Source organism: Dermacentor variabilis, chromosome 2 (assembly GCF_050947875.1).
Source record: "Dermacentor variabilis isolate Ectoservices chromosome 2, ASM5094787v1, whole genome shotgun sequence".
Taxonomy (NCBI): Eukaryota; Metazoa; Arthropoda; class Arachnida; order Ixodida; family Ixodidae; genus Dermacentor; species Dermacentor variabilis.
In genome coordinates, this window is record NC_134569.1 from 24460832 (window position 1) to 24487048 (window position 26217).

At 45.7% G+C, this 26217-nt stretch overlaps 1 protein-coding gene across 3 annotated transcripts in view; it reads left to right on the forward strand.

Annotated features, from left to right (window-relative positions):
• Positions 1-26217, forward strand: part of LOC142571521 (uncharacterized) — a 102366-nt gene that overhangs the window by 40787 nt on the left and 35362 nt on the right. For 2 of the 3 annotated variants that reach the window (XM_075679946.1, XM_075679948.1), the window contains 8 exons: positions 162-316; positions 917-1115; positions 1581-1689; positions 5853-6020; positions 11187-11371; positions 15141-15424; positions 18982-19036; positions 22832-22964. In XM_075679946.1, the coding sequence (XP_075536061.1) occupies positions 162-316; positions 917-1115; positions 1581-1689; positions 5853-6020; positions 11187-11371; positions 15141-15424; positions 18982-19036; positions 22832-22964 (1288 nt within the window). The remainder of the gene's footprint in view (positions 1-161; positions 317-916; positions 1116-1580; positions 1690-5852; positions 6021-11186; positions 11372-15140; positions 15425-18981; positions 19037-22831; positions 22965-26217) is intronic. The other variant, XM_075679947.1, reaches the window with a different exon arrangement.

Sequence of the window (26217 nt, forward strand, 5' to 3'; positions counted from 1 at the left end):
TAGAACTTGACAATGTTATTTGGTTTCCCCAAAACACCATAAAAACCCACTTTGGTAACCCCGGCACTGGAGCATCAATTGCTGCAATGCGACTACCCTACCGCAAGTGTTATTGTAATATTGTGGGCAAGCACATGACACAGTGTTGTGTGTGCATGCAGGATGATGTACGTGGAGTGCTCGCCAACACTGTGCCCATGTGGTGAGCAATGTGGGAACCAGAAGATTCAGAAACACGAATGGAGCCCAGGTCTGGAGCGCTTCATGACTCGTGACCGAGGCTGGGGAATACGAACTCGGGAGCCAATCAAGGCCGGTAATTGAGACCTTGCTTACATTTCTCCATCGGCTCTTATTTTTGCAGGTCTTCAAAATTCTGCAGGACTTGATTACGCATGCTAGATGTGAAAATGCTTTCATTTCTAATATGCATTCTTATGTTGTGTAAGTTCAATTTTTTCCTAAGATTTTTGGCAGTGTGTTGTGTGCAGTAGTTTGACATATGTTTATATTCTTTTCTTTATTTATTTATCAGTAACAATATACTGAAGCATTTCAGCTTTTGAACAAAGTACAACCTTGTTTAACCTTGAACAAGCACAGTCATCAGGGCCACAAATGTTGACTTGTATGGCTCGATGTGAGTTTCTGCATTCTTGTGTAGACAGTGGGCACTGCAGACGACAGAAGGCATAAATAAAAGCCTAGACCTCACTGCTTATTTGATTTCATGGAACACTTTGCATTTTTTCTCTTTTTCTTTCTTTCTTTTCTGTTTTTATTTATTTATTTATTTATTTATTTGCTGGACAGGGCAGTCATAATGTCCAAGCTTTGATTGGTTCAAGCTGTCCTGGCCATTGTTATGATGCTGCCTCTCATGGCTGTGATTGGCGACCCTGGTGTCATCATGCAGGTGAATTCATCCTGGAATATGTGGGAGAGATAGTGAGTGAGCAAGAGTTTCGGCACCGTATGGCCGAGCGCTACCGCAATGATGAGCACCACTACTGCCTTAACCTGGACTCTGGCATGGTCATTGATGGCTATCGCATGGCCGGGGAAGGTCGCTTCGTCAACCATGCCTGTGACCCTAACTGCGAGATGCAGAAGTGGTAAGGCAGCACTTCTAACTTGGCGCGCAGCATCTATTTACACTTGTAACTATTTGCATAAGGCTCTTGCTTACTAGATTCTTTGATGTAAGCTTTGTGCATCTGGGGGGTTTGTAGCTAGAATTGCGCTTTGAACATAACCTTTCTTGAATATAACTTTTCCACTTTCACCCTTGAATACGGGGTGAGCTCAACCACCAGACATACTTGTTATGCAGCTGCTCAGTGGCATTGACAAATACGGGTTTCCATGCATGAGAACAAATGAATCAGTGAAGCCATGTAGTAATGAAATCCATATTTTTATAAATAGTTAATGAGTGAGCAGTGGGACTAAGGTTGAGGAAAAAAATGAATGAGTGAATAACAATAATTAAAGAAAAAGTAATTGTGAGTAGCCATGTCAATCTAGGTGAATCTGGTAGCTTTGTTTAACTACATGGTTCCTTCTCTGGTTGGTTTCAGGTCTGTGAATGGTTTCTATCGTGTAGGCCTTTTCGCCCTAAAAGATATTCCAGGCAACACTGAGATCTGCTACGACTACAACTTCCACAACTTCAACAATGAACGCCAGGTAAGAGCACAGAGATGTGCATTCAGTACCTCAGTCTTGTGATAAGTGAAGGTCAAACCATGAGTGAAAGCTTCATTTTTTTTTTTTTTTTACATGTGAATGAGCTGATCACTTCTGATAAATGACTGTCATCCCAGTGCGTATGCTTATATTGTGGCTTAATTGAATACTTCTGAAAATTTGTGAAACATCTTGTAATTGTTGACAGCTTGCCAGGGCTTCCACGTTTGTTTAAACTTAGACATCACTTTTTTTGTATTTGACATAAGCTTTGAATTCCTTAAAAAAGCATGGATGGCTTTCTTGTAGGATATGGTAATTTAAATCTAACCATTGTTAATGGTAGCTGCCATGAACATGCAGTAAACCCTCTGATGTCTGTAAGTGTGATGTCCATGTGTTTCTAACCTCTTATTTGGACAAGTTTTTGTGCCGGACCCCGGATGTCTCGACTCTGTTGACCCTGAAAATTCCAGAATATAGGCAATGGGGTAGCAAAGGCAGCGTCGCTTGCACTCGCTTTTCACTCGGCGGCTACTCACTAGCTGAACCAGATGTCGTGCCGGGCTGCGCTCCTTGCTTATCTCTTCCAGTTCTTTCTATCAACGTTCACACACACTTGCTCGGGTGCTCACTGCCACTTTGTCGTGGCCCCACACAGCAGCAGCAGCTGTAAGCTGGTAGTTGGGATTTTTTTTTTTTAATAGGGCACTGTCAGTTTTGTATCAATGTGGTCACAGCGTATTTATCGTGACCTTGAGCGAGATTATCAGTATTTTTGAGCAGCTGCGATCAGCCCATGTGCTGCGCCCAAGAGAAGCAAATATGCGAGCTCACAGCATTTCACTGAGATCATGGCTTGATAACTATGCTTGCGTCAAGCTCTCGTGATGGTGAAATGCAAATGTTGCATTCACTCATGGGCGTCTGCTAAAAGCATTACAGTTACATGCTTCCGCAGTTCAGTTTTGGTTTTCGAAGTGAAATTGTCCGGTATTTATTACAATGCAGAAAGTAGCAGCGTCAGCTTTTTGGATGTCTGGGACCAGTTGCGCTTGGACGACTGCTTCAAATGTTGCATTAGGATCAATTGTGTTGACTCAGTGCCAAGCACGTACGCTGTATTGGCACAATGCCAGCAATGCTGTATACCATTGCTGATGTGCGTGAAAGTGGCTGAGAATATACCGTATTTACTCGAATCTAAGCCGACCCCCTAAAGTCCGAAGCCAACAAAAAAATATATATATATATTACCTCGAATGTAGGCCGAATTAAAAAAGCGAGGACAGCGTTCACAAAATGCGAACAGCATTTATTGAATCTGAACGTGCAGAGCTCGTTCAGTGTCGTCGCTGCTAGACTTGTCGCTGTGTTCCTTGTCGCTGTCACCTTCAAACAGTGCACTATCTTCAATACCGTCAAGCGCATTAGATATGCTGCACTTTTTAAAGGCACACATGATCAAAGTACCTTCGATGTCGTCCCACGCTGCAGCTACCCAGCCTGCCAGCTGCGATAGCGATGCACGTTTGATGCGGCCCGTTGCCGTTAGCATGTGGTTTTCGTCAATCAACCAGTCCTTGTAATATTTCCACAGACGATCCTTGAAAGGTTTGTTGATGCAGACATCAAGTGGCTGCAACTGGTCTGTCATGCCACCCGGTATGACGGCGAGGTCCGTGTTCGCCTTCACGTTGTCGGTCAAGTGCCCACGGTAAGAATCGACAACAAGGAGCGAGTTCTTTGTCAAAAGGGCTCCTGGACGCCGTCGCCACGCAATCTTAACCCACTCTTCCACCATCGCACCCGTCGTCCACCCGTTCTAATTTGCCCGCACAATTACTTTTTTTGGGAAAGTTTCTCGAGCACGCAGTGTCTTCCTTTTAAATATCATATAAGGAGGGAGTTTATGTCCATCAGCTGTGCAGCACAGCATCACATTTGCGCGCTGCTTCTCGTAGCCCGCAGAGCGCACCTTCACCTCCTTGGCACCCTTTTCATTCATGGTGTACGCCACTGGCATATCAAAATACACAGCTGTCTGGTCGGCGTTGCCGATTTTCCCAAGGTTGTAGCCTGCCGCTTCTCCCTTTCGCAGCACGTAGCGCTGAAAAGCTATCAGCTTTTCTTCGAAATCGCTTGGCAGCTTTTGGGTGATTGAAGTGTGGCATCGGAGGCTGAAGCCGAAGCACTTTATGAATTTCTGAAGCCAGCCTTGGCTGGCTTTGAAATCCTTTGGCGTTGGGCCTCGCTCCCTTGAAAGTTCCCTAGCTTTCGCTTGGAGCACTTCTGTTGTCACTGGAAGGGCAGCTGCTCTCTGCGTCCAAACAAAGTCGGCCAAAACTGTCTCCACTTCATGGTGACGGCCTTTCTTTTGTCCGCTAAATGCCATCCTCGTTGCAGCGCACGCAAAAAGCTGCTGTTGTTGTCCCCTCCAACAACATACTTTTTTTTAGTCAACGCCGAAGTCCTGCCCGGCTTGAAGGTTCGACGATGCTTCTGCGGCTATCACAACTTTTCGCTTGAAAGCGGCACTGTAGTGCCATCTCCTGCTTGGTGCCATCGCGATAACACCACGCCGCACACCGATACGGCCGACACGACACAGGTCAAAATAGCGACCTCGCTTGTTTACGATTGGCTAGTGGCATGGCTAGGAGTGGCTGCGATACTGACTTTTCTAGATGGGGCTACCTATGCACCATATTTAACAGTTTAAATGAAAAGCTGGCACGTTTCTTAAAATCCTCGAATTTAAGCCAACCCTAGAGTGTGGAATATGATTATTTGAAAAAAACTATCCGCCTAGATTCGAATAAATGCGGTATTACTGGTGCAATTTTGGATAGACTTCATGTGCTGTATGCATAGCCAGCGAGCTTCTAGTTTTGTCATTTTGCTTATCTCGAAACTCTGCTTATCTTGAAATTTCTTCCGGTTTTAAAGCTTCGGGTTTACGAGGCTTTACTGTACTTTGTTCTGTTACATGCATGTTTACACGGAGACCTGTGGTTCCGACGTTAAGATGGTATTCTTCAAACCATTTTTCTAGCCCCTGCAGCACATCCACTTTCTCGTGCTTCTTCTAACATATCACTTCCTTAAATCTTTGCCGTCATCTATGTGACAATATCTAGAAGTGAGCCAGGAAGTTATCCATGGCTTACAAGGCGTGTTATTGAATGTGCTAACTGAGCGATGCACTGAACGGAACCAAGTAAAGTTAAACGTTAACATAATAAATTAGGTAAAATAAGCAATTTGCTTTGTTATATCGAAATTTCATTGTATTGAAATTCGATCTTTTAGGCAAATAAGTACGGTTGCCGATCTACTTTTCTTACACTGGAGGGGCTGTAATGTTTTACGAATTATCTGGCAATTGAAAAGAGTAAATTTGAATGAGAAAGAATTCGCGTTCAATTTGAGAGTCGGTGAAGGAAGGTACGATTTCATGCTGTGTCAACATTATTTTCACATCAGCAGTACGAATTAAGCGAAGCTAGCCATGCTTTCACGTCCACTCCACCCCTGCGGCTGGTAGTGTCACCCACTGTAGAACGACGCTATCATAAAAAGCACCGGCAGAGGTGAGCAAATGCTTCGTCTGCCTCTTGCTTCAGTGCGTCTCTGAAATTCAAGATTATGCAACTGCCAGTGCTAAACGTGCCGAAAGACAGCACACACGATGCCATGCCATCTCGGCACACCCAATCTTTGCACACAGGGCTGGTTATCTATAAAACAAGACATGCAGGCTGCATATGCGCTCAGATGCGCTGATAGGACATTCACGCGCAGCCACTGCCGCACTTGTGAAGGAGATGTGCGCCAACCTGCCCCCAACTGATAGTTTTGGCAGGTATGAAGTGTAGCATCCTTGGAAGTACTGCAGCAAGGGGAAAACAAAGGACAAACACACTTTGTGTCTTCTTATGTCCTTGTCTTCCTCAAGCTGCGTTGTTTAAAGAATGCAGATAGGAGCTGGAAATGAAAATCTATTTCTTATTACAGTTGTTTTGTCATGAATGGTTTTGTAGTACTCTGTGCACTCAGAAAAGTTTACTGTGTGTGCCTTATGTTGGACTGGATGTTCGTCTTGTTTGAGAATCTGGTGTGGTCGCAGAAGTTTTATTTTGTTGCTTGTCCTTGTTCTGCAGCAAGAGTGCAAGTGTGGGAGTGACAAATGTCGAGGCTTCATTGGGGGCAAAAGCCAACGCCTCAATCCTCAAGCTAAGGACAAGACCAAGGAAGGCACCAAGGGCACTTCAAGTCGTTCAGTTCGCAAGCAGCAGCGGGCACGCCACCCACTGCGCCGGAAGCGGGAGGCATGTCTCATCTACCTTTATTTTATCATGCCAGTTTTCACTACTTTTCTAGCCTTTATGCAGTCTCATGCAGCAAGAACTTCTTAACGTTTGTTTCAGAGCGCTGGAAGAAATGTATGCGTTATCTGAATCCTAAATTATATTTGAACAAATATGCAGTCTCATGCAGCATGAACTTACTGATGTTTGTTTCAGAGGACTGGAAGAAATGTCTGCATTATCTGAATGCTAAATTATATATGAAGAAAAAAAGAGCATATAAATAATGTTTATTGCGCTAACATACTGCTATTTAGTGCAGAAACAGAAAATTAGACTTATAGAAATGTCACAGCAAATTTCCAGAAGCAATGCTCATTATGTTGTCCCAAGCTTTCAGGTTGCCCAGTGGTTCTAGCTCTCTGTCGTTGCATGTGCCTACAAGGATAAACTCATGTCGGATGGCCATGGCAGCCCTTCACTATAGTCACGCGAAAAGCAAATCGACTGCATGCCTCAAACCTGCACCCAACTCCAGCTGAGGGCAGCCAGTGAAGATAATGGCCAACTCCTGGCTTTTGTGAGCGCTGTGAAAGCTATAAAAGTCATGAGAACATCATTGCATCTATCATGCGCTTGGTGGTACATTACAAGCTTAATTTTTTTTTTATTTGTTACCTGCATTGCACCTGAGGGCGTTGCTGTGAAGTAGTTACAACAACAGCAAGGTTTAGTCTGACCCAAGTGAGATAATACATTGCATCAAAATGGTACAGGTCTACAAACACATTCTCCAAATGGAACATAATACATAAAGAGTTCTAAGATTGCAAATTAATCTGAAAATAATCAAGAAAAATAACATGCCTCGGGTAACACTTGGCATTAACAGGAAAACTGAATACTAATATTTTGTTTAATGTAGTGGCAGTGTACATGAAAAGCAGTTGGAAAAGAAATCTGCTAGGATAGTAACTGCAAACGCTAATTCAGCGCATCAAGAAAATCTGAGTATATGAGGTTTGTATGACTGCATGGGAGTTCATTCCATTGAATTGTCATGTGTGGAAACAATGAATTTTTATATATACAGTAGAACCTCGTTGATACGATCCCGTTATGTACGATTTCCCACCGCCAGCGTTCACAATCGAGAACACGAAAAATGACCCAATAGAGTTAGTTACACGTATTTTTTACTGGTTCATACGTTGTGGGGATGTGCGACTCTCACGCGTCCCCTGATATGTTGTTTTTCCCGCATAGCTCCTGTCTTCTGCAGTGTGGCTTCGCCGCGTGGCCTGGCACCTGCGGCGGTCGGAGTGGTTGAGGCACAGTGCGGGAGATGGCGCGAGTGTTGCGCTGGCTTAGCGCCGCCTCATGGCAGGGTTACTTGGGGGTGCGGGAAAGATAAGGGGCTCTCTTTGGCGGCGGATCGGCGAGTGCCGCGGACGTCCTGCGCGCGCGCCAATCCATGCTTCTGCGAGACCACCTCGCGTGGCCTGCCTTCGAACACGCCACCGTTCGCGTGACCGTACGCGCGAACGACCAGGCGTTGGGATCCAGCATGGCATGGCATGGCAGCATCGCACACCCATTGGCATGTTTTGTGGATAGCAACTCGGCTAGCAGGCATTGATCTATGAAAGGTGCAATAAATGCCCTTGTGATTGTTTGCACTACTGTGTTGTTGTTCCTTTGTCCCAAGAGTACGGGAGGAGAACCCCACATCTGGCTGCCCAACGTGGGACTCTTGGGGCATCGGACGATAGTTTTAACAGTTTTGCTTCGTTCGAGACCTTTGAACTGAAGCGTAGGCCTAGCGTGAATTTTGATCGCTAGCGTCGGCGGTGTGCTTTCTTGAGCGAGGTGATGGTGGCTGTAGTGTGTTTGAACATGTCAACATGCTAAGGCTTTTCGCAAGTGTTTTTTTTAATGACATTCGTCAGTATGAGAGCCACGTGGTCTGCATCCTGGGAGAGCGAGGCTGAGCGCCCGCGGAGCAGTGGCGAGTGAGTACGGAAGCCTCGTGGGTGGTCCGAATTTCTCGTGTAAATAGCTTCTCCTATCTCTTTGACTCTGATGAAGTCGCGGCTCTGGGAGCCGGGTGGCCGCGGGCCACGGGTGCCACTACGGGCTGACTGGTATTGCGGCCTGGCACCGGGCGCTCCGACACCGTCTGGGACGGTGGGCGCCGTCATCTTGGATGCTGTGTGCACCGAGCGGAGTAGGACCACCTCACAGAGCTGACGTCTCCTCGCGGCTGCCTGTTTTGCGCTCATTTTGGGTGTTGTTTTTGGATGCCGGTTGTTGTCAGGGTAGCGACGCTTTAGGCCTAAGGCTTTACGAAGCTGCCTGTTGCACGTGGAGGGACACAACCTGGTGGACCGTAACGTTGAGGTGTTGCAATTTGCTTCCCTCATTCTATATAGCCTCGCACGAATTGAAATTACTCGTTCGACTCAAGGAAGCAAGCTTCGTTCACGTGAACTTAGCATCTGAGTAGCTGCCAAATCTTTTGCTAGCCGAGTTGAACATCGTACCACGTGGGCGATGCGCATGCAGACTTCCTCTCCCTTGCACTACTTTAGTGTTTGCCGAGTGTACGCAGCGTGATTGGAGTCACCCCTGGTTTGCCGTCACCTGCACATTGTCTGCGCTGCTGCTCCGGACTACGATCGAGCCACCCCGGGCGATGGTGATGCTGTGGCCAGTTTGGCGCAGCGACTTCGGCGGCCTCCTGCATCCAGCTCACAACCATCGGCGGCGGACAAAAGAGCCGGCGGTCACCGACAGCTAAGGCGGCTCTTTCCAGCAGGGCGCGTTGGCGCGAACGACGCTTGCTCGTACCGACTACTGCGTCGTCGTCTCCGGAGTCCTGGCCTGGAATCGTGCCGTCGAGCCAGAAAAGCTGCCGCTGTGACCGGCGGACGCCAGCAGTGCAGCCAAGGACAGTCGGCTCGCATGCTATGGACAGCGTGTGGACATTTCCTCAGCGCAGCCACTGTTGCATGCACTACCTTGATGTTAGACCGTGTGACATGTTTCGCCGGAATAAGAAGTGATTTAAGGTTGGGGGGATGTGGGGATGCGCGACTCTCACGCATCCCCTGATATGCTGTTTCCCCGCACGGCTCGCGTGGCCTGGCGCCCGCGGCGGTCGGAGTGGTACAAGCGCGGTGCGAGAAATGGCGCGAGTGTTGCGCTGCTAACGCCGCCGACAGGCGAGGTTACTTGGGTGCCGGGAGACAAGGCGCTTGCTCTTTTCCCGGCGGATTGGCTAACAGCGAGGACGTCCCGCGCGCGCACGCCGACCCATGCTTCTGCGAGACCGCCTCGCGTGGCCTGCCTTGGAATGCGCCACCGTTGGCGTGACCGTACACGCGAACGACCAGGCGTTGGGATCCAGCATGGGGCGAACATATTCGCTCACTATGCGGTCGTGGTAAGTCGGACTTCTAGATTTGTCGCACGCCCATCGGCATGTTTTGTGGATAGCAACTCGGCTAGCAGGCATTGATATATGAAAGGTGCAATAAATGCCCTTGTGATTGTTCGCACTACTGTGTTGCCAACATTGCCAAACTGCGATTGTATGATATGGTTTCCGGCTGCTGGATCCCATGCAAACAAGAAAATGCGCGAGGCGTGTGCGATTGAAACCAGTACATAGCCACCCGCTGCGGCATCTTCATCCCGATACTTGCCCGTCCATGCCCACTCAGTTTCTTATTCCGGTACCAGCAAATCACCTCTGGGGTCATTGCACACCGCATTCATAACTATCGCTACCAAACCTATTTCGATAAGCATCTTCACCTGTCTGTTTTACAGCGCGTCAAGCGTAGTGCCGTTGACAGTGTCCTGCATGCCATTAGTAGGCGATAATCCAAACGCACCGCCATTCCCTGCTTCAGGCAGCGCTATGTGTGTGTCATATTTTGGTTTGGTGGCATCTGGCATTGCCCACCAGCTTGATTTCGTTTTGGTTTCCTGTCGCTGTCTTTAAACACTGCGCAATGAGAAAACAACAAAACCTGTCTCGGGCTGCTGAAGCCCCACTAGCTTGGCGCACATCGGTGCCTCGTGCCTCGTGCGCAACGATTCATGCAACACTTCGCATTACGTAGATCTCAAATACAGCTAAGCCTGGTACATTTTTTAGTAACTTTAAGTCATACGTTTTCTCAGTTAGCACATATTTTTTTCGCATTTCTTTCCAAAATGTATGAACGAGGTTCTACTGTAGATATTTGTGCAGCTTTTTTCTTTATCTTTAGTGAGTTGTTATGCTGTAGTAAAAACGTGTTGGCGGGTAAAGCTAATCATCTCTGTGGACTGCACTGCAGTTTAAAAATATGTCCCAGAAGACAAATAATTTGAAGAACTGCTTATTACTTTGATAGATCACACCAGTTTAGCTGTTTCTTTATTTCAGTAACACTACATGCGTATCTGTACTGTTTAGTTGTGAGTCAGGCTGGATGGTTCTGTATTGCTTCAAGGCAATACAGTTCAAAGCAGTACAGTTCTGTATTCCTTCAGGGCTTTAATGATTGCACATTCGAGTCCCAAATTATGCATGCATATTCAAGAATCGGCAGGACCAGTCTCCTAAAATATGTTTAGGCGGACCATCAGGTCCACACTATACACATAATAAAAATATTTTGAATAAAAAAGAAATTGAGGCAGCAGCTAATTTTCTGTACTGTTTTACTTTACAAATATTAAACACAAGCGAAAGATTTGGTTATACTAAGCAAAAAAGTTCAAAATTTTCTATTTCCCCTCTTAAACATTGTCAGTCTGGAACCCCAAGTTTTTTTCAGGAGAGTTTTCCAAACTGTGTGGCTGTGTTTTGTTGCCACGGTAGCCTCGGCAGATGATGCAGTCGATGAAGCACCTGTATCACCGAAAACTGTTCCCTTAGTTTTCGTGTGATTGACAAAATGTAGCAGTGGCCTCTCCTGAAACCCTCTGTGATATCAGTGCCAAAGGATTGCATTCCAGCTGCTAGAAAACACTTTTGAGTCCACAATGGAGGCTCTTGCGGCAGTGCACGCACAGTGGCTTGTAAGGGATGTATCACTGATACCGAGCTTGCGCAGAACTTGCGGCACTTGTGAATGTTTTCCGGTAACTCTAGTAAGGTACTCCACTCACAGGCTTCTCATTGTTTTCAAGCAGGGAACCAAAGGTGAAGGCTGCGCAACGGTCACAGAGCCCACAGTGACAGCTCGGCTGAGCCAGCTCCAGCTGAAGCCACTCTCACACCAGCAACGCTGCTTTGTCCAGAAGCATCGTTGCTTCCTGTTACGCAATTATGACCGTGCCAAGAGATCCTGTGCCAGCAGGCCATCACGGGACCGGTGAGTGGTTACACTTCATTTGAAAGCTTTGTATAAGAAATTATCATTAAACCAGCATACAACATTGACCACTTAAGGGCTCTCTTCTCCGCTGTCCCTGATTAAACTGTACCATTAAGGCCAAACTACACGTACATTTGCGCTCGCGCCAACGCACCTACACTTGCAGAAATTGTGCACAAAAAAAGGTACGCATCAAATCGCTGCATGGGCACGGATATCTGCTGCACCAGTTGTGCAAATGCAAGGGACGCCGTCGGGACCTTTCGCATGCCTACAAATGTATCTGTAGTTTGGCTTTAATGGTTCATTTTACTGACGTGAAGTGCTTCAATAACGTGGTTATAACACAGAAATATGACTTCAAATAGTGTGGAAATCTAATTCAATAGAAGCGATGATGATGGAGTGTCTACCACAATCTACACTGTTAAAAGAAATGTATCCACTATGCATAACATGCTATCCTGAAAGTGGCAAAATACCCACGACAAAGTGGGATGATGAGCTGAGTTTGCCGAGATCCCTTAATGGTTTAATGCTATCATTGTGAACTTTCTTTTCTTGCTGCTTCTCATTTGCTGCTTGCACAAAAAGTTCCAGCTTTTATGGGATGCAGTCAAATATGGTCCTGGCCAACGCTTCAAAGCAAAGAATTAAAACCAGTAGGCACTGTCATGCTTGGGAGCCTTGGGTAGACTATTAGGTTCTTGGAAAAAGCCAACCTTGTCATTAAAGGGCCCATGATACCGTTCAGACAAATTTTGTAGACGCGTAGGGTACAGCTAAAGTTGATCATTTGTTCCACAATTTCTGTGAAGCGTGTCATATTAGAAGAGCTACAGACGATTACAAGTTACCTTTCTTCATAGTCATGCATTTTCCCCTCAACTCATTCGCCGAGTGATTGAGGCTAAGCTCTGCCTTCACTGGCTCTGGGTCATGATGGCACGTCGTGTAGTCGACTTCCGGTTCTCTAGGAGCGCGCGCACGAAGCCTCTCCAAACTCTCCGCCAGCTGTTTGGCAGTCGACCCCAAGCGAGAACTATTGAAGCACCGTGTGTTGCGAGCATTCTGTTGCATCACCAAACGTGTCTGGTATTCCAGCAGTCACAGGTGAGCTAGGTGTTTCAACGGATAGCTGGAGGCATAAACTCAAGCTGATAAAGGAACTTTAGCATAGACGTACGTGAGCGGCCTGATCAGTCTGCACGGTCCAGCCACCTGTTGGCGCAGAGCTTAACCAGCTAAATAAAGCGCTAATATTGCTCTAACCAAGTGCAAAACATTTTAAATATCTACAAAGACAACGTGTTACACTCCTGCAAAAAATTTACACCAGCAGCCAAGAAGAATACTGTTCGTTACTGCTACTGTGTGTGGCTGAGCTCTGTGCCACCAGGTGGCTGCACCGTGCAGACGCATTCGCATTTGCGCTTCTGCTTATCTCGTGAAACGGCATGGTCCAACGGCCAGGCACTGTCCCCTTACGCTTGCGTTTACCCGAATACCGGACTCGCGAAATTTATTGCCGTAGTAATCCTCCGGTGTAAAGTGACGGCGCCGATTCATAGCGGCAGTCCGATGCGCTGCAGCTGGTCCGCTCGTCTGCTGCCTTGCAGAGGGACACGATGTCACAGCTTGACATATTGCCAGTCGCTACGTTTGCTGCTCACAACCCAGCAAAGTCGAATCATGGTGCTTGCGAAAAGACAGACCGACTCTGACTGCCGAGCTCTTGTCAAAATGGAGCACCTTGTAACACAAGCAGACGACGCTTGCTTTGTGCTGGAAGGGCTTAAGTGTAGTGAGAAATTGTTCTTGTGCATTATCTTCCTGTTATTTTCTTTTTATAGAAACAAATTAACTAACTTTCCAACTATTACGAACAACATTCGTTAACCATAAAGTTGCAAAATTATTGATGACACGCCCTGGGCAGCCAATCGGTTAGCTCACCCTACTAACGTCATTGGGGCAAATGACATCAAATGGGTAGGGGCAGCTTAAAATTCAGCCGAGCGATGTGCTACGGTCGGCAGTGATGTACTTTTTTAGAACCTTATAATAAGTTACACGCTTTACACGGGGCACTTAGATGCATCAATTAATGATCAGAAGGACCTACTCTTAACGACTTGGTACGTTTGTACAAGATGGTCAAAATCATTTCAGGGTTCCTTTAACTAAGGACTACGCCAGGCAGCTGTGCTATCAGTACCCAGTTTCGTGGATCACTAGCTACAAATGTTGCTGTTATCCTGTATTGTCAGGGACAAGCCACATAATTTTGGAACCATAAATGTGATACTCAGTTCCATTCCGAAAAAAAGTTACCCAATGAAAAAAATGTCAGCGCAACCTCCACATATGGGAATTTACTTGTTACATCCCTCGGCAGTTACCAGGATTATTTCTCCTGTCACCTGGTTCATAATTTGTGAAAAGTTGGTTAGTTTCAGCATCACTGGGAAACTTTAGATTCGATTGAAGTCGACTCCTGGGCGTTGGTTGGCGCAACATTTGAGTCTCTACGCGGTCGTCGGCAAATTATCCTGACTGGAGAATGTTGACATTCTGCAGTTAAGAACTATGACCTTAAGTGCATGCAGGATATCTTTGAATCACACGGCAGCTTTGAAACGGTTTGTAGAAGAAAGTGAAACTCTGTACTGAAATCTGATGAATTGAAGTTGACTGCCATGTCAGTGCTGCTTCCAAAGTTAAAAAAGTTGTGTGTGGAGGCATGAGCATTGGTAGAAATGTGATGTTTCTATAGATGGAGCAGTATGTGACGTCGACGCCATCTTGGGAACTACGAGTGCCCATCATGCCAACCATGCCTCTTCTCCAGAGGGCCTTTAACATTCCCCGTGCAGCAGAAAAAAAAAACAGAAAAGCAATACAGAATAAATAGTCCCTGAATGATGTAATGGCACCAACCAGCTGTCTAAGGGCGCCTAGAAAGCGGCAAAATACAGATTCTTAACCATCCATAGTGTGCTATCGATGGGAATAGTTGCGGACTGGAAAGTGTTGAATGTAGTTTTAACTTCGCACACACGTAAACAAACAAAGATTTTCGCATTATATTCATGAAAAGAGGGTATTGCCAATAAAGATCACTTGAGAATTGAATGCTGGGCTAGTTGGTATTTTATCATGAGAACCATTTTGAAATACAGCGAAACAGGACTGCACAATATAAAGAAAGGCGAACACAGGCACAAACAACTTATTTTATTGAAGCCAGACCCACAGGTATATATAACCACAAGCTGCACAGATGCACCGTTACAAGAAAAAATGTGATTCGTCGAACAGGAAGTGATTAAACCAGACGCGAAAGGAATTTTATTTCTGCATGATACAGTGAAAGCGATGTTTTGCTTACGCAATCCTGATCGGCTTTTCTGATAAGAAATGCCTCGACGTTTCACAAGCGGTCGTTTGCTTGCTCTTGCCTAGGATTTTCACGCTATGAAAACGTGGTTCACAAGTGGGACAGCTACTGCAATAGTCAGCAAGATGTGTATTCTCCGTATTAGCTAGATTTCTTGCATGAAAAAAAAAAAAAAAACGCTTGTGAAACGTTACTGTAGCCAGACCCACAGGTCTGGCTACAATAAAATCAGTTAGTTTGCACCTGTGTTCGTTGTGCCGTTCCGTTGTGCTGAATTTCAAGATGGTTCTCATATCACTTGAGAATTTTGCCTAAAAGGTCGTTCAGCAAACCTTTTGCAAGTCCCGTTTGTGCTTATGTGCGCAGGCAGTCACATGGAACTGGGTCTGAGCTAGTGGCAGCAGGTGGCAAGAAGCAGTCTGCTCACCCAGCTGGCCTGGGTGCACATGTGGCTGCATCCACCAGTGGTGTGGAGGAAGAAGAAGAGCGGGAGGAAGAGGCCTTCAGGACACAGTTCACTGCGCTCAATACATCGCGGTCAGTACGCACACGGCAACTGGCCCGTGCACAGGAGAACACCCAGCTGGCACGAACAGCACGCCTGGCACAGGTCTTCCGAGACATCTGCAGCTCTGTGTTAGCCTGCAAAGGTACCAGAGATCTTGCCGAGAATTTTCTCCGATTCTTTTTTTTACTGTCTACACAGCAAGTGCACTCCCACTGATGCACTTACCAACAAAATGGCAGTGTGTATAAGACGCTATCCTTGTACAGCTTTTGAGTTCACATTGAACATCGCAAATAAACTGTAAGTGTAATTTAGTTACACCTTCATGCAGTTAAACTTCGACAGAATGAACTTCAATATAACGAAATTCTGGATATAACAAAGTAAATTTACTTTTGATAGCCTCTTGTCCATAGAACACCGTGTAATTAGGACTTCAATAGAACGAAGTGTGTTTGTATGCGATTTCAATATAACAATTTAACAGCAAAGGAATGCCGAGAAAATCAATGGAAACATTCGCGGATGCAGATGGTCAAATGATTGAATTACAAGTGGCTGTTTGCAAACACCTCTCAAATCGCACAAGGCGTGACAAGAGCGACTGCTGAAGTGAACCCACATCATGTTCCAAATGCAATAAGATCCTATAGCGCACTTTGTTCTTTAGGTGCAAGTGAAAGTCTGCGAGGGTGAGAAATAAAGATGGTGGCTTCACGCACAAGCAAATGGAAAGAGGGGAAGAGGAGCGAGCTCGCACTAATGCGATCAAGCATGTACGAGGGGGCGGGGGGCTGGGGCGGGGGTGGACCTTGCTTTAGAGGTAACCTGCTGCATGTTCAAAGAGCGGGTGTGCCGAGATGGCGTGGCATCATGTAAGCTGTCTTCCTGCGTGTTAGTATAGGAGGTTGCATAATCGCTAGTTTTGGTGACCCGTTGGAGGGAGAGGCAGAAGAAGTATTCGCTGCCCACTGCTGGCACTTTTCATGATAGTGTCGTCCCAGTGCGGGCAACGCTATCAGCTGCGAGGGTGGAGTGCACGCAAAAGCGTGGCTGGCTTCACTTAATCCATACTGCCTATGTGACAATATCGTCTGCATGAAACCGTATCGTTCATTGCAAACTCCAGGGTGTCTACCAACCGGGAAAACTGGGAATTCTCAGGGAATTTGAATAGTCTGGAAATACTCGGGGAAAACTCAGGGAATTTGTGCTTCTGTCAGGGAAAATTAGCCGTAACTTTATTGAAAGGGAACGAAAGTCGTGTTAATGCTGGCTCCAATAACAGAGGAATCGCAAATAATTGTCATTGACGTGGTGTCATCGGCACAATGTATTGCCAGAGCAGTTAACGACCGATTTTCCAGACGCCCGATTTTTCGGATAGGCCCGATAATTCACACGGCTTTGCGGCACCACCACGTACTCCATATAGTCAATGTATATTGCCTTGACTCCAGGTCTGAAATGGCATCAGTCAAAGCCACCACCGCCGTCACTTTGATTATTCCGCCACCTCGAACCGGCACTCTCGCACGCAGATCTGCTGGCAGCTGTAACCACCACTGCGGCAACGTTAGGCCTAGCTGCGTCTACATTCGCTATTAAGCTTCTTGCCGTGCAGTGCCGTGTTTTTCATTGAAAGAATTCGCTGCTGTCAGCAATGGCGCCGACTCCGCCTTTGTAATCCTCGCGAGTGGGTTCGAAGCTCGCAGAGCAAAGCGCGTTGCGTAATGCCAGTCTTTGAAATTTAGTTTCGCCTCAGTACAGCAGTGTTAGGCGGTGAAGCATAACAAGCATGGGAAGGGGCAATTGTCACGGGACACGGTATGTATTCCTTAATTAAACACGTGTGCAACCCCGTCTCATGTCAAAGTACAAGCACCGATATGCTTAATAAGTGTACTGGCACGCCTTAAGAGCTTTTCGGACATGCCTGTGGCAATTTTAGCCTGCAAAGGCAGTTAAAGACATGCATTCATATTTTTTTTTTGGACTGCCAGATATTTCGGATGTTTTTGCGGTTCCCAGGGAGTCAGAAAAATGGAACGTTGACTGTACAACTGACCAAGAGGATGCTTCAAATGATCTATGGGGTGAAAGCGTGGCAGAATGAGGATGAGAACAGAAAAGACTGATGCACTAAGGAATTAACGGGAAAAGAAGCATGCCGCCGCCTCTTTGAAGGAACTTGAGCTCAAAAAACAAAGTGTTGGCTGACGCTGAGATGCAGGTGTCCCTCATCCAAACCGGAATAAACTCTTTAAAGCAGTGAAACTCAACACAGATGTGTACGGGCTGAGAGTATGTCAGGACAGTTGAGGTTGACTTCCCAGCTGCTGAGAGAGAATCTTAGTCGTGACAAAGTTCAGGCTTCATACCGATGAGCTTGCTATCAGTTGATAGAAATAGCTCATATTCAAAAATATTTACTTATGTATACATCTCCTTTTCATTCGTATTTAAAAATGTTCGACTTAATTTGGAATGGGTGTTACCATTTCTTTCGCTGTGCATTTTACTAACACCTTCCTTCTATTTTCTTTTTAAATAAAATAGATATTACTCCTTACTATTCAAATTGGATTAAGTCATTTTTTTGTTTCAACATGCTTAGTAGAGAGTGACAGCATTGGGCAACAGTGTCAGCCTGTCTTGACATAAAACAAAGTTCTGGCTCATTCAGGGAATTTTGCAAGAGTGCTTAGGGAAAACCTGGAAAACTCAGGGAATTTGGAAATGTCAACTTGGTAGGCACCCTGGCTGTCATTCTTCTCTTATCTCCTATATCATAAACACTAAAAAAAAAAAAAAAAAAGTGTTGTATTGCTTTCTTGCAATCCAATCCATTTATTTCTTTGTGCATTTCTTGTCAACTGTGAGTGCGCAGTCCTAGTACATCCAGTTAGCTTTTAGACTGCATAGCTGGTTTGTTAGGTGGTGTGCACTTTCTGTAGAGATTGACGTGCATGCACATCCTTTCCCATTTGCTGTCTGTTGCATTAGTGCTCAAAGGAACACATCCACCACTACAATCCGCAGCCCTCTTTCTAGAACAACTATACTTTTATGTGTTGTAGAGCGGATCACTGCTGTGATCATGATTGGCTTAACTGCGCTCTGATTTCTCCATTTTCAGCTGAAAAAAAAACATTAAAAATTGAAAAAAAATGACAGCGAAAATATGTGGCAATAGTTTGCTTGGTAGTGAAGATTACATGGAGGATTGGGATGCCTTGATGCATGGATGCATGCTGTGTGCCCTACGCCGTATTGTGTATCTAGACAGACAGAAAGAAAGAGAAATCTTCAAATTGAAGATGTGCTCAGATAGGGTGATAACAGCACAGCTTTGAGAACACACTGGTCGCATCAACATGCACAAGCAATGCAAGAACTCGGGCTTCGAAACAAAATGACAACACATTACATCAGTGGCAATAAAACAAAGTAATAAAAACACATCCCATAGCAATCTATAGCAAGGCTAGCCATTCCAGTGCGAGACAGTCATTGTGTGCATGCCATTAATGTGTGAATGCCATTTGTTTGTTGCACCTAACTTAAATCATTTGAGTTTTGTGTTTGTTTTAATCCCGCAACAACTGTTAAATTTAAAGCAAGCAGCTGCTGAATGTATGGTCTCCTCTCTTTTTTTCTTTTTGTACCAAGGTTAAACATATTTTGCATTGTTTTCAGATGAGAATGGCAAGGTGCTATCAACGCCATTTGTTAACCTGCCATCAAAACGAAAGTAAGTTTGTTTTTGTTACATTTGCCTATCCTGTTTACGATGGCCACTTGAATGTTTAGTCAGGCATGCTTAAATAAACCTCACTTAATGTAAATGTGGCTTATTCGTTGCTTACTGCGCACATCCCGAGATCATATACATGGCGGTAGGTGCAGAAAATAGCCTTGTAGCTTCTACTGGCCCCTGCAAAAGATGCTGTCATTTTTCTGTCTTTTATTTTTCCATCTTGTTGTTTCTATGTCTCTCTCTGTCCTCTTCTCTATTCTTGCGTTCATGGCTAGTTCTTTAAGTTGGAATGTGTCCAGCTGTAGTGCCATTATTAACATGTTCAACCTTGTGTGAAGGCAGGAGCAATCCCCAGTTCACAAAGTAAAGGCAAAAAGGGTGGTGCAGCATGTATGAATGGCACCCATATATCTTAATTAAGGCGAAAGCCTTATACACTCCACGAAGTGAAAATTCCGGCATCCGGTGTTACATCCGATGGTACCAAAACTCACATAACCAAGTGATGATGTCACGTTCCCGGCGCTGGAACTGCTGTGACTCACACTGCGAAATCCCGCAGTGAAGTAAAGTGAATGAAGTGCATTAAGGTGAATTAAAGTGAATTAAGGTGGATTAAAGTTGATACAAGGTAGAGAAAGGTGGAGTAAGGGTGGCACAAATTAGAGCAAGGTGGATTAAGGTAGGTCTTTAAGTTGATAACTTAGAGAAGCCATAGTGCTTGCGCATTCAAATCACGTAAGGATACTTAAGTGACTGTGAACTTTTGTGGCTGACACTTCACCACCTCACTGTCATAGTTTCAATTAAATTTGTGTGGAAAGCATCTTTGTGGGATTTAGCTTGTCATGTATTTGCTAGTAATAGGATGAGTGCACGTCCCATAAAAGGTTGTTTGAGACAGTATGTTAATTGCCCTTTTATTACTGCAGAAGCGGTCTACGGGTAAATCTGCCCATAGAATTAGGATTAAACAAAATGTTCGGCAGCACGTTACATTCCTGTAACACGTCAAGTTGAAGCCTGCTGCACACTTGGTAATGCGCGGTGTTGCATCATCGCATTGCTGATTTTGCAGTTCCGCTTCATTGGCTCGTTTTCGACACTTAGCTGCGGCTTTGCACGTCTGTATAGCAGGGTCAGACTCGTGCCAAAGATGTTTCTCTTCAACTTTACGTTGCATCCTCTCAACAGGGGATTAAAACGTATGCTGTTCTGTGTGCTGCGTGGGTAATTTCAATGGATGTAGGCACTGTTTGCTTCACTTTGGTGAGCGCTTGTAGCCTCAGCCTTACGGAGGTATGATCCATTGCATATTTTGCTTGCTTATGAGGGTATGAGCCATTGCAGGCTATCGAGGATGATCCACTTAAGGCTTTCACCTTAAAAACTACTACATGGCCTGACATGGTGAAACTATTGACAGTGCGAAATGGCATGAACTGCACATGAAAGATACACGGACAAGTGCTGACTATCAACAGACAACTTTATTGAAAGCACACATACAAATAAGTGATGACGCACATGACAACTACTGAAAATGACATAGTAAATGCGCACTTGGCATTAAATGACAATATCAACAAATCCCTAAAGATAGTTGTCTAGGTAATCTATCCCCGACTCATGAAGCAAAACAGACGGACACATAACACACGCATGTCTCCTACCTTATCAATGAAGTAAGTTTCTACTATCTCTCGGGCTGATTTACCCTGTGCCTCGATAGTACTTTGGTTTTTGAAGGCACTGGAGTGCAGCCGCTCCCACATTTCTTGCAGTGCAAAAAGCAAGATTCGAAGACGGCTGTCTCCTCTAGGAAGCGATACGTTCCCTAAAGCATACATTGACGTATCTTTCCGTCTGGCCAATGTTCCACGCATTGCACGAGACGGGAAATTCATACACCACCCTTGTCTTGCGTTGAACATGCTTTTTATAGTGTTCAATGCCACATACTCGTCGTACCTGATCTGCCTCCTCTGCCCCCATTATGCATGGCAGCACAAATCCTGCCCAACTTGTTCTTCAATGAAAAAGCTATATTAATACCACGCCGTGCTCCAACTTTCTTTAAACAGTGTGAAAGGCCATGCATATAAGGAATGCTTACCACATGACCGTCATTAACAGCCCTCGCTCGTGTTCTCCCACTACTTTTGTGTTTCAATTTCTCCAGAGTACTTTCAGTCAAGAAGGCCAAATCACATACAAAGTATTCCGCCTCGCCCAGTCTTCCCCACTGTCTGGTAAAGCTTTCCTCCATCAAATGTGAGCAATATTTCTTCAAGGACACAGTCAAACAGGAGCAAACGATAGCGCTTTTAACAACTTTCGGGTCCCCTAAGCGAAAATCAAGAACAGGTTTAACAGACCGGGGAGAATTGATCCAGCAGGTATGTGGTCCCCCAAATGTGCATCATCGTCACACCATCACGTCATCATGTCACGTGCATCATTGCTTATTTACAGTAGACTCCCTTGAAGACGAACTCGAAAGGACCATGAAAATATGTTTGTCTTATCAGAAGAACAATTGGCAACATGACCAGGTGCATCCAAATATCTTACTTCAAAATGGTAAATGAAGTAGACTTACAAAGGAGGGAAAATGACATAAAAAGCATTTATTTAGCTGAACTTAATAGGAAAAGGAAAAACGAGGCGAAGCGTCGCGGAGGAGGAAGGTAGGTGGAGGCGTGCTGGGTTGACCTCCTCTAGCAGTTTATACAGGTTTTGTTTGCGATACGGACATACTGGCTTCGTTTTGTGGTAACATTGCTCTCGTGCGCAGTATGCTGTGTGTGTGTGGGAGTGAAAGTGAAAGTGTTCGACGATGAGTCGATGATGGCGGCTCAGTAGGGTGCCTCGATGTGCGAAAGCCCGGGCGCAGCGCATGGAGGCACTCTAACCTTCAGGATTGGTAGTGGTGGTGCTCACTATGTGTGCTTTCAAAAAAGTTGTCTGTTGATAGTCAGCGCTTGTCCGTGTATCTTTCAAGTGCAGTTTGTGCCATTTCGCGCTGTCAGTAGTTTCAGTATGGAATACCAACGTGACCGACATACTGTTCTTCTGACATTGTGGTGCCCAGCCTGCCCCCTTCAGGCCAAATGTTCAGTCTCTGATCTATCTGCCTGCTTTACGGGAAGTCAATGGTGCTATAGACTTTCACTTTCCTTCTGTTACCTTAGCAGCAAAGTTTGGGTTATATTTTTATGGTCTTCTTGAGATACAGCTACCCACCAAGGCGTACTGGTAATGTTTTCCTTTCATGTCATGGCTCATACTCACTAGGGGAGATTGGCCAGGAATCAGGTGGATAACATGAAATGACCATAGAAGTGATATTTCACTTGTAAAGTTCTAGCATTGTTGCAAAATAAGTACCCTGGGAAAGGACTAAATTCTGTGTTACTGATACAAGAAATTGAATATGGGTAGCATGAATTAAAAACTAGGAAAAATATATATGCATATAAAACAAACAAGTTGAACAGGGCATTTGGTACTGTCATGTCTTATTAAAGAAAGTAGGGGGCAACCACACATAACTGTGCACTGGCTCAAGAGATTTCAGCTTAGTTGCAGATGCAATATCTTGTGACATCTATTCTTCGAAAATATCTTGAGAAGACCTTGAATGTCATTGAATGTTTGAGGGTGGGGAGCCTGTACGAAATCAAATTAGTGTATCACACAAAGCTGTTGAGAGCATGCAACGATGTTGCTTTTGATTTGACTTTTTAAAAGGTATTGTAATGTTCAATTTTAACAATTTGTTTACAGGTGCCCGGACTACTTTGAGAAAATCCACACGCCAATTGACCTCAACAACATTGAGAAGAACATCATTACGGGGGAGTACAAGGACCTGGAGACTTTTGCAGCTGACTTCAATCTTCTTTTTGACAATGCCGAGGTTTGTTACAGATTGTACATACACATTTTAGCACTTGCATTATTCAGGCACCTATATGTTTCCTTTCAAAGGAAATGGAAATGCATTGTTACTTTACCTTTGACAGAGAAACTATATCTAGCACCACTGATGGTTCTCTATGAATGCATGTAATATATACAGTGGAACCCCATTATACGTCCCCCGGCTTTGCAGCGACCCGGGCTTTACGATGGATTAGCGTGGTCCTGGCGAAGTCCCCATAGAAGCAATGCATTAAAAACCCCGGTTATCTGACAAAATTTTATGCCTGACCCGCGTTATACGACGACCCTCACGAAGTGCGGGACGGAACGGTGGATGGAACTCTCCCTCACTAACAGCCGCCCACGACGCTTGCTGTGCTGAAATTGCGCCTTTACTTCGCCACAATCACTTTTTCCCTCTCTTCTCGGCGTCGTCGCCTCTCGTCGTGTTGGAGAAGCATTTCTTCCCCCCCAACAACAGCCGCTCGCTGTGCTGAAATAGCACCTTATCTTCTCCACAATCACTTTCTCCCTCTCTTCTTGGCGGCGTCGCCTCTCGTCGTGTTGGGGAAGTATTTCTCTCCCCCCCACCAGCGGCCGCCCGCTTTGCTGAAAAAGCACCTTTTCTTCTCCATAATCATTTTCTCCCTCTCTTCTTGGCTCCGTCGCCTCTCGTTGCGTTGGAGAAGCATTTCTCTCCCCCCCACCAGCAACCGCCCGCTGTGCTGAAATAGCATCCTTTCTTCTCCACAATCACTTTCTCCCTCTCTTCTCGGTGGCGTCGCCTCTTGTCGGGTTGGGGAAGCATTTCTCTCCTTCCAGTTTTCCAGCAGCAGATCGCCGGGAAGGTAGCGCAGAGAGGCCTAGGTTTATCGCATGTGTTCTTCATCGTAATCCTAGTGACCAGTGTTCAGCGGAGCTTTTTAGTTGTGTGGAGCAACGCGACGCACGATGTCCTGAAAGTGGACAGTTCTGTCGTTTGGCGATAAGCTGAATATTATCGAGGAAGCGGAAAAGCGGCATGGAGCCACGAAAGCCAGCATTGCCCGGGACCTTAAGATATCCGAATCTTCGCTTAAGATGATACTGGCAAACAAAGCGGTGATATTGCAGAATGCCAACAAGTTCAGGCTCAAGCGGGAAGTGGCAAAAGAAGGACAGCATGAGAAGTTAGAAAAAGTTGTCGTCAAGTGGCTGCATCAAGCGCGGAGCTCAGTGATCAACTTTGACGGCGCCATTCTAAAAAAAAAGGCGGACCTTGTGGCATTGCATCCGGGCATTGACGACTTTCCAGCATCGAACGGGTGGCTGGACCGCTTTAAAAAACGAAACAGAATTGTGTACAGCCACTCCTGCGGAGAAAGCACTTCCATGGATGTTTCGACGATGAACAAGAGGATGCAGTCGCTGCCGAAGATGATTGATGCATACAAGCTCTGCGACGTTTTCAACACCGATCAGAGCGGCTTTTTCTACCATATGTAGCCCGAGCAAACACTTGCGTTTAAGGGTGATAGCTGTCATGGTGGCAAGTGTAGTAAAGAGTGTGTGACGGCACTATTCTGTGCTAACGAGGATGGTTCCGAAAAGCTTCCCATGCTCGTTGTTAGAAAGTTTGCAAAGCCAGGTTCTTTAAGAACTTGATGAGTGTCGTGCAGCTACAGCTTCAACAAAAAGGCGTGGATGACGTCTTCGCTTTTCAGCAATTTTTTGCAGCAGCTGGATAACAAAATGGGTGCTAAGGCGAGGAAAATATTGCTTTTCGTGGACAATGCACTGTGCCACCCACCTGATACGTCCAGCCTGAGGAACATAAAGGTTTTTTTTTTTTTCTGTCCAACTGCACAAGCCGGCTGCAGCTGCTGGGTGCTGGCATCATTAAGTGCATCAAGCAAGGGTACCGGAAGCAGTTAGTGCAGCGTCGGCTGGGGGCTATGGAGCGCAGCGAGTCGTAACAAAGATCACTGTGCTCGACGCCATGCATTTTATTGCCAGTTCGTGGAACACACTGTCGCAAAACACAATCGCTAACTTGTTCAAGCACTGTGGCTTTAAGCAAGAGACTGCCTCCTCTGCTGGGGACGCTACAACCTTGATGCCGCTCGAGGCCGATGCAGGCTTCGACGACGACGATTTCGTGGGTTTAAACCTCACCATGACCTTCGCCAAGTACGTGGAGGCCGACGACAACGTTGCGATCTGCGGCGAGGTGTCGCTGGATGACGCCATTGAGGAGGCTTTGCCTAGTGCCGACACCGCTGCGACATCGGATGAGGACAACGATGATACCACAGAAGCCCTGCCTGTGCCTACCATGTTCGCCGAGGTGCTATGGCACATAGACGGCATCTGGAACTTCATCTGTTCACGCGGTGCTGTGGAGGACCTCCCTTTGGACGTTGCCCAACTCGAGCGAAAGCTCTTGGTTCACGGATCAGACAAAGTCCAAAAGAAACTTACCGACTTTTTTTAATGTTCACGCCGGCTGGCAGGAATCGCGGCAGTGGGCAGTGGAGTGCTGTAAAGGTTCGTTTGAATAAAGCATCATTGTTACCTATACTGCAGCATTAATTCTTATCGAATTTACTTTTTTGGCAATTTGGGTTTCAAAGCCCTGCAGAGTATGTTAGTAGTTTACATTGAAGTTTCTCGTAAATCCATCGCGCGAAATAAGTAGTATTTTTATAGGCATAATTTATGTTCGGATTTTACGACGCCCGCATCTTACAATGTTTTTTCGCGGTCCCGAAAAAGTCGTATAATCGGGGTTCCACTGTAGTTGTTCCTTTATTTGAAATTAACCCGTTGAGGGTCAATGACCTAAATATACGGTGCCGTGAAAAAGTCCAAAAATGGTCGATGCCGTATATTTATGGCACCGTCTGTACGTTTAAAAAGCGCGCCAATTTCCTAACATTTTCTTTTCTGTCATGTGTTGCCACTATGTGGGAATACAGGGAATTTTTTTCGCACGCCTCCCTCTCTCGGTTTTTGTTGCATGGTTTGTTTTAGAGCTAGTTTGCTCCCGCGCGTCTATATACTACCGCTGAAGCATGCGAGCAGCGGTTTGGGTTTTGTTTCGTGGGCGGTTTCGGCTTCTTGCATTTGCAAAACTGATGGCTATCTCGTTACTAATCGCTCAAAGGGTGACCGCTTGTTTCTCGCTCGTTTAGTGCTCACGGGGGTGCACATAGGAACGATGTCACCGTGCAGGCATTTCTGTTGCTTTTTTTTTTTTTTCAGACTCG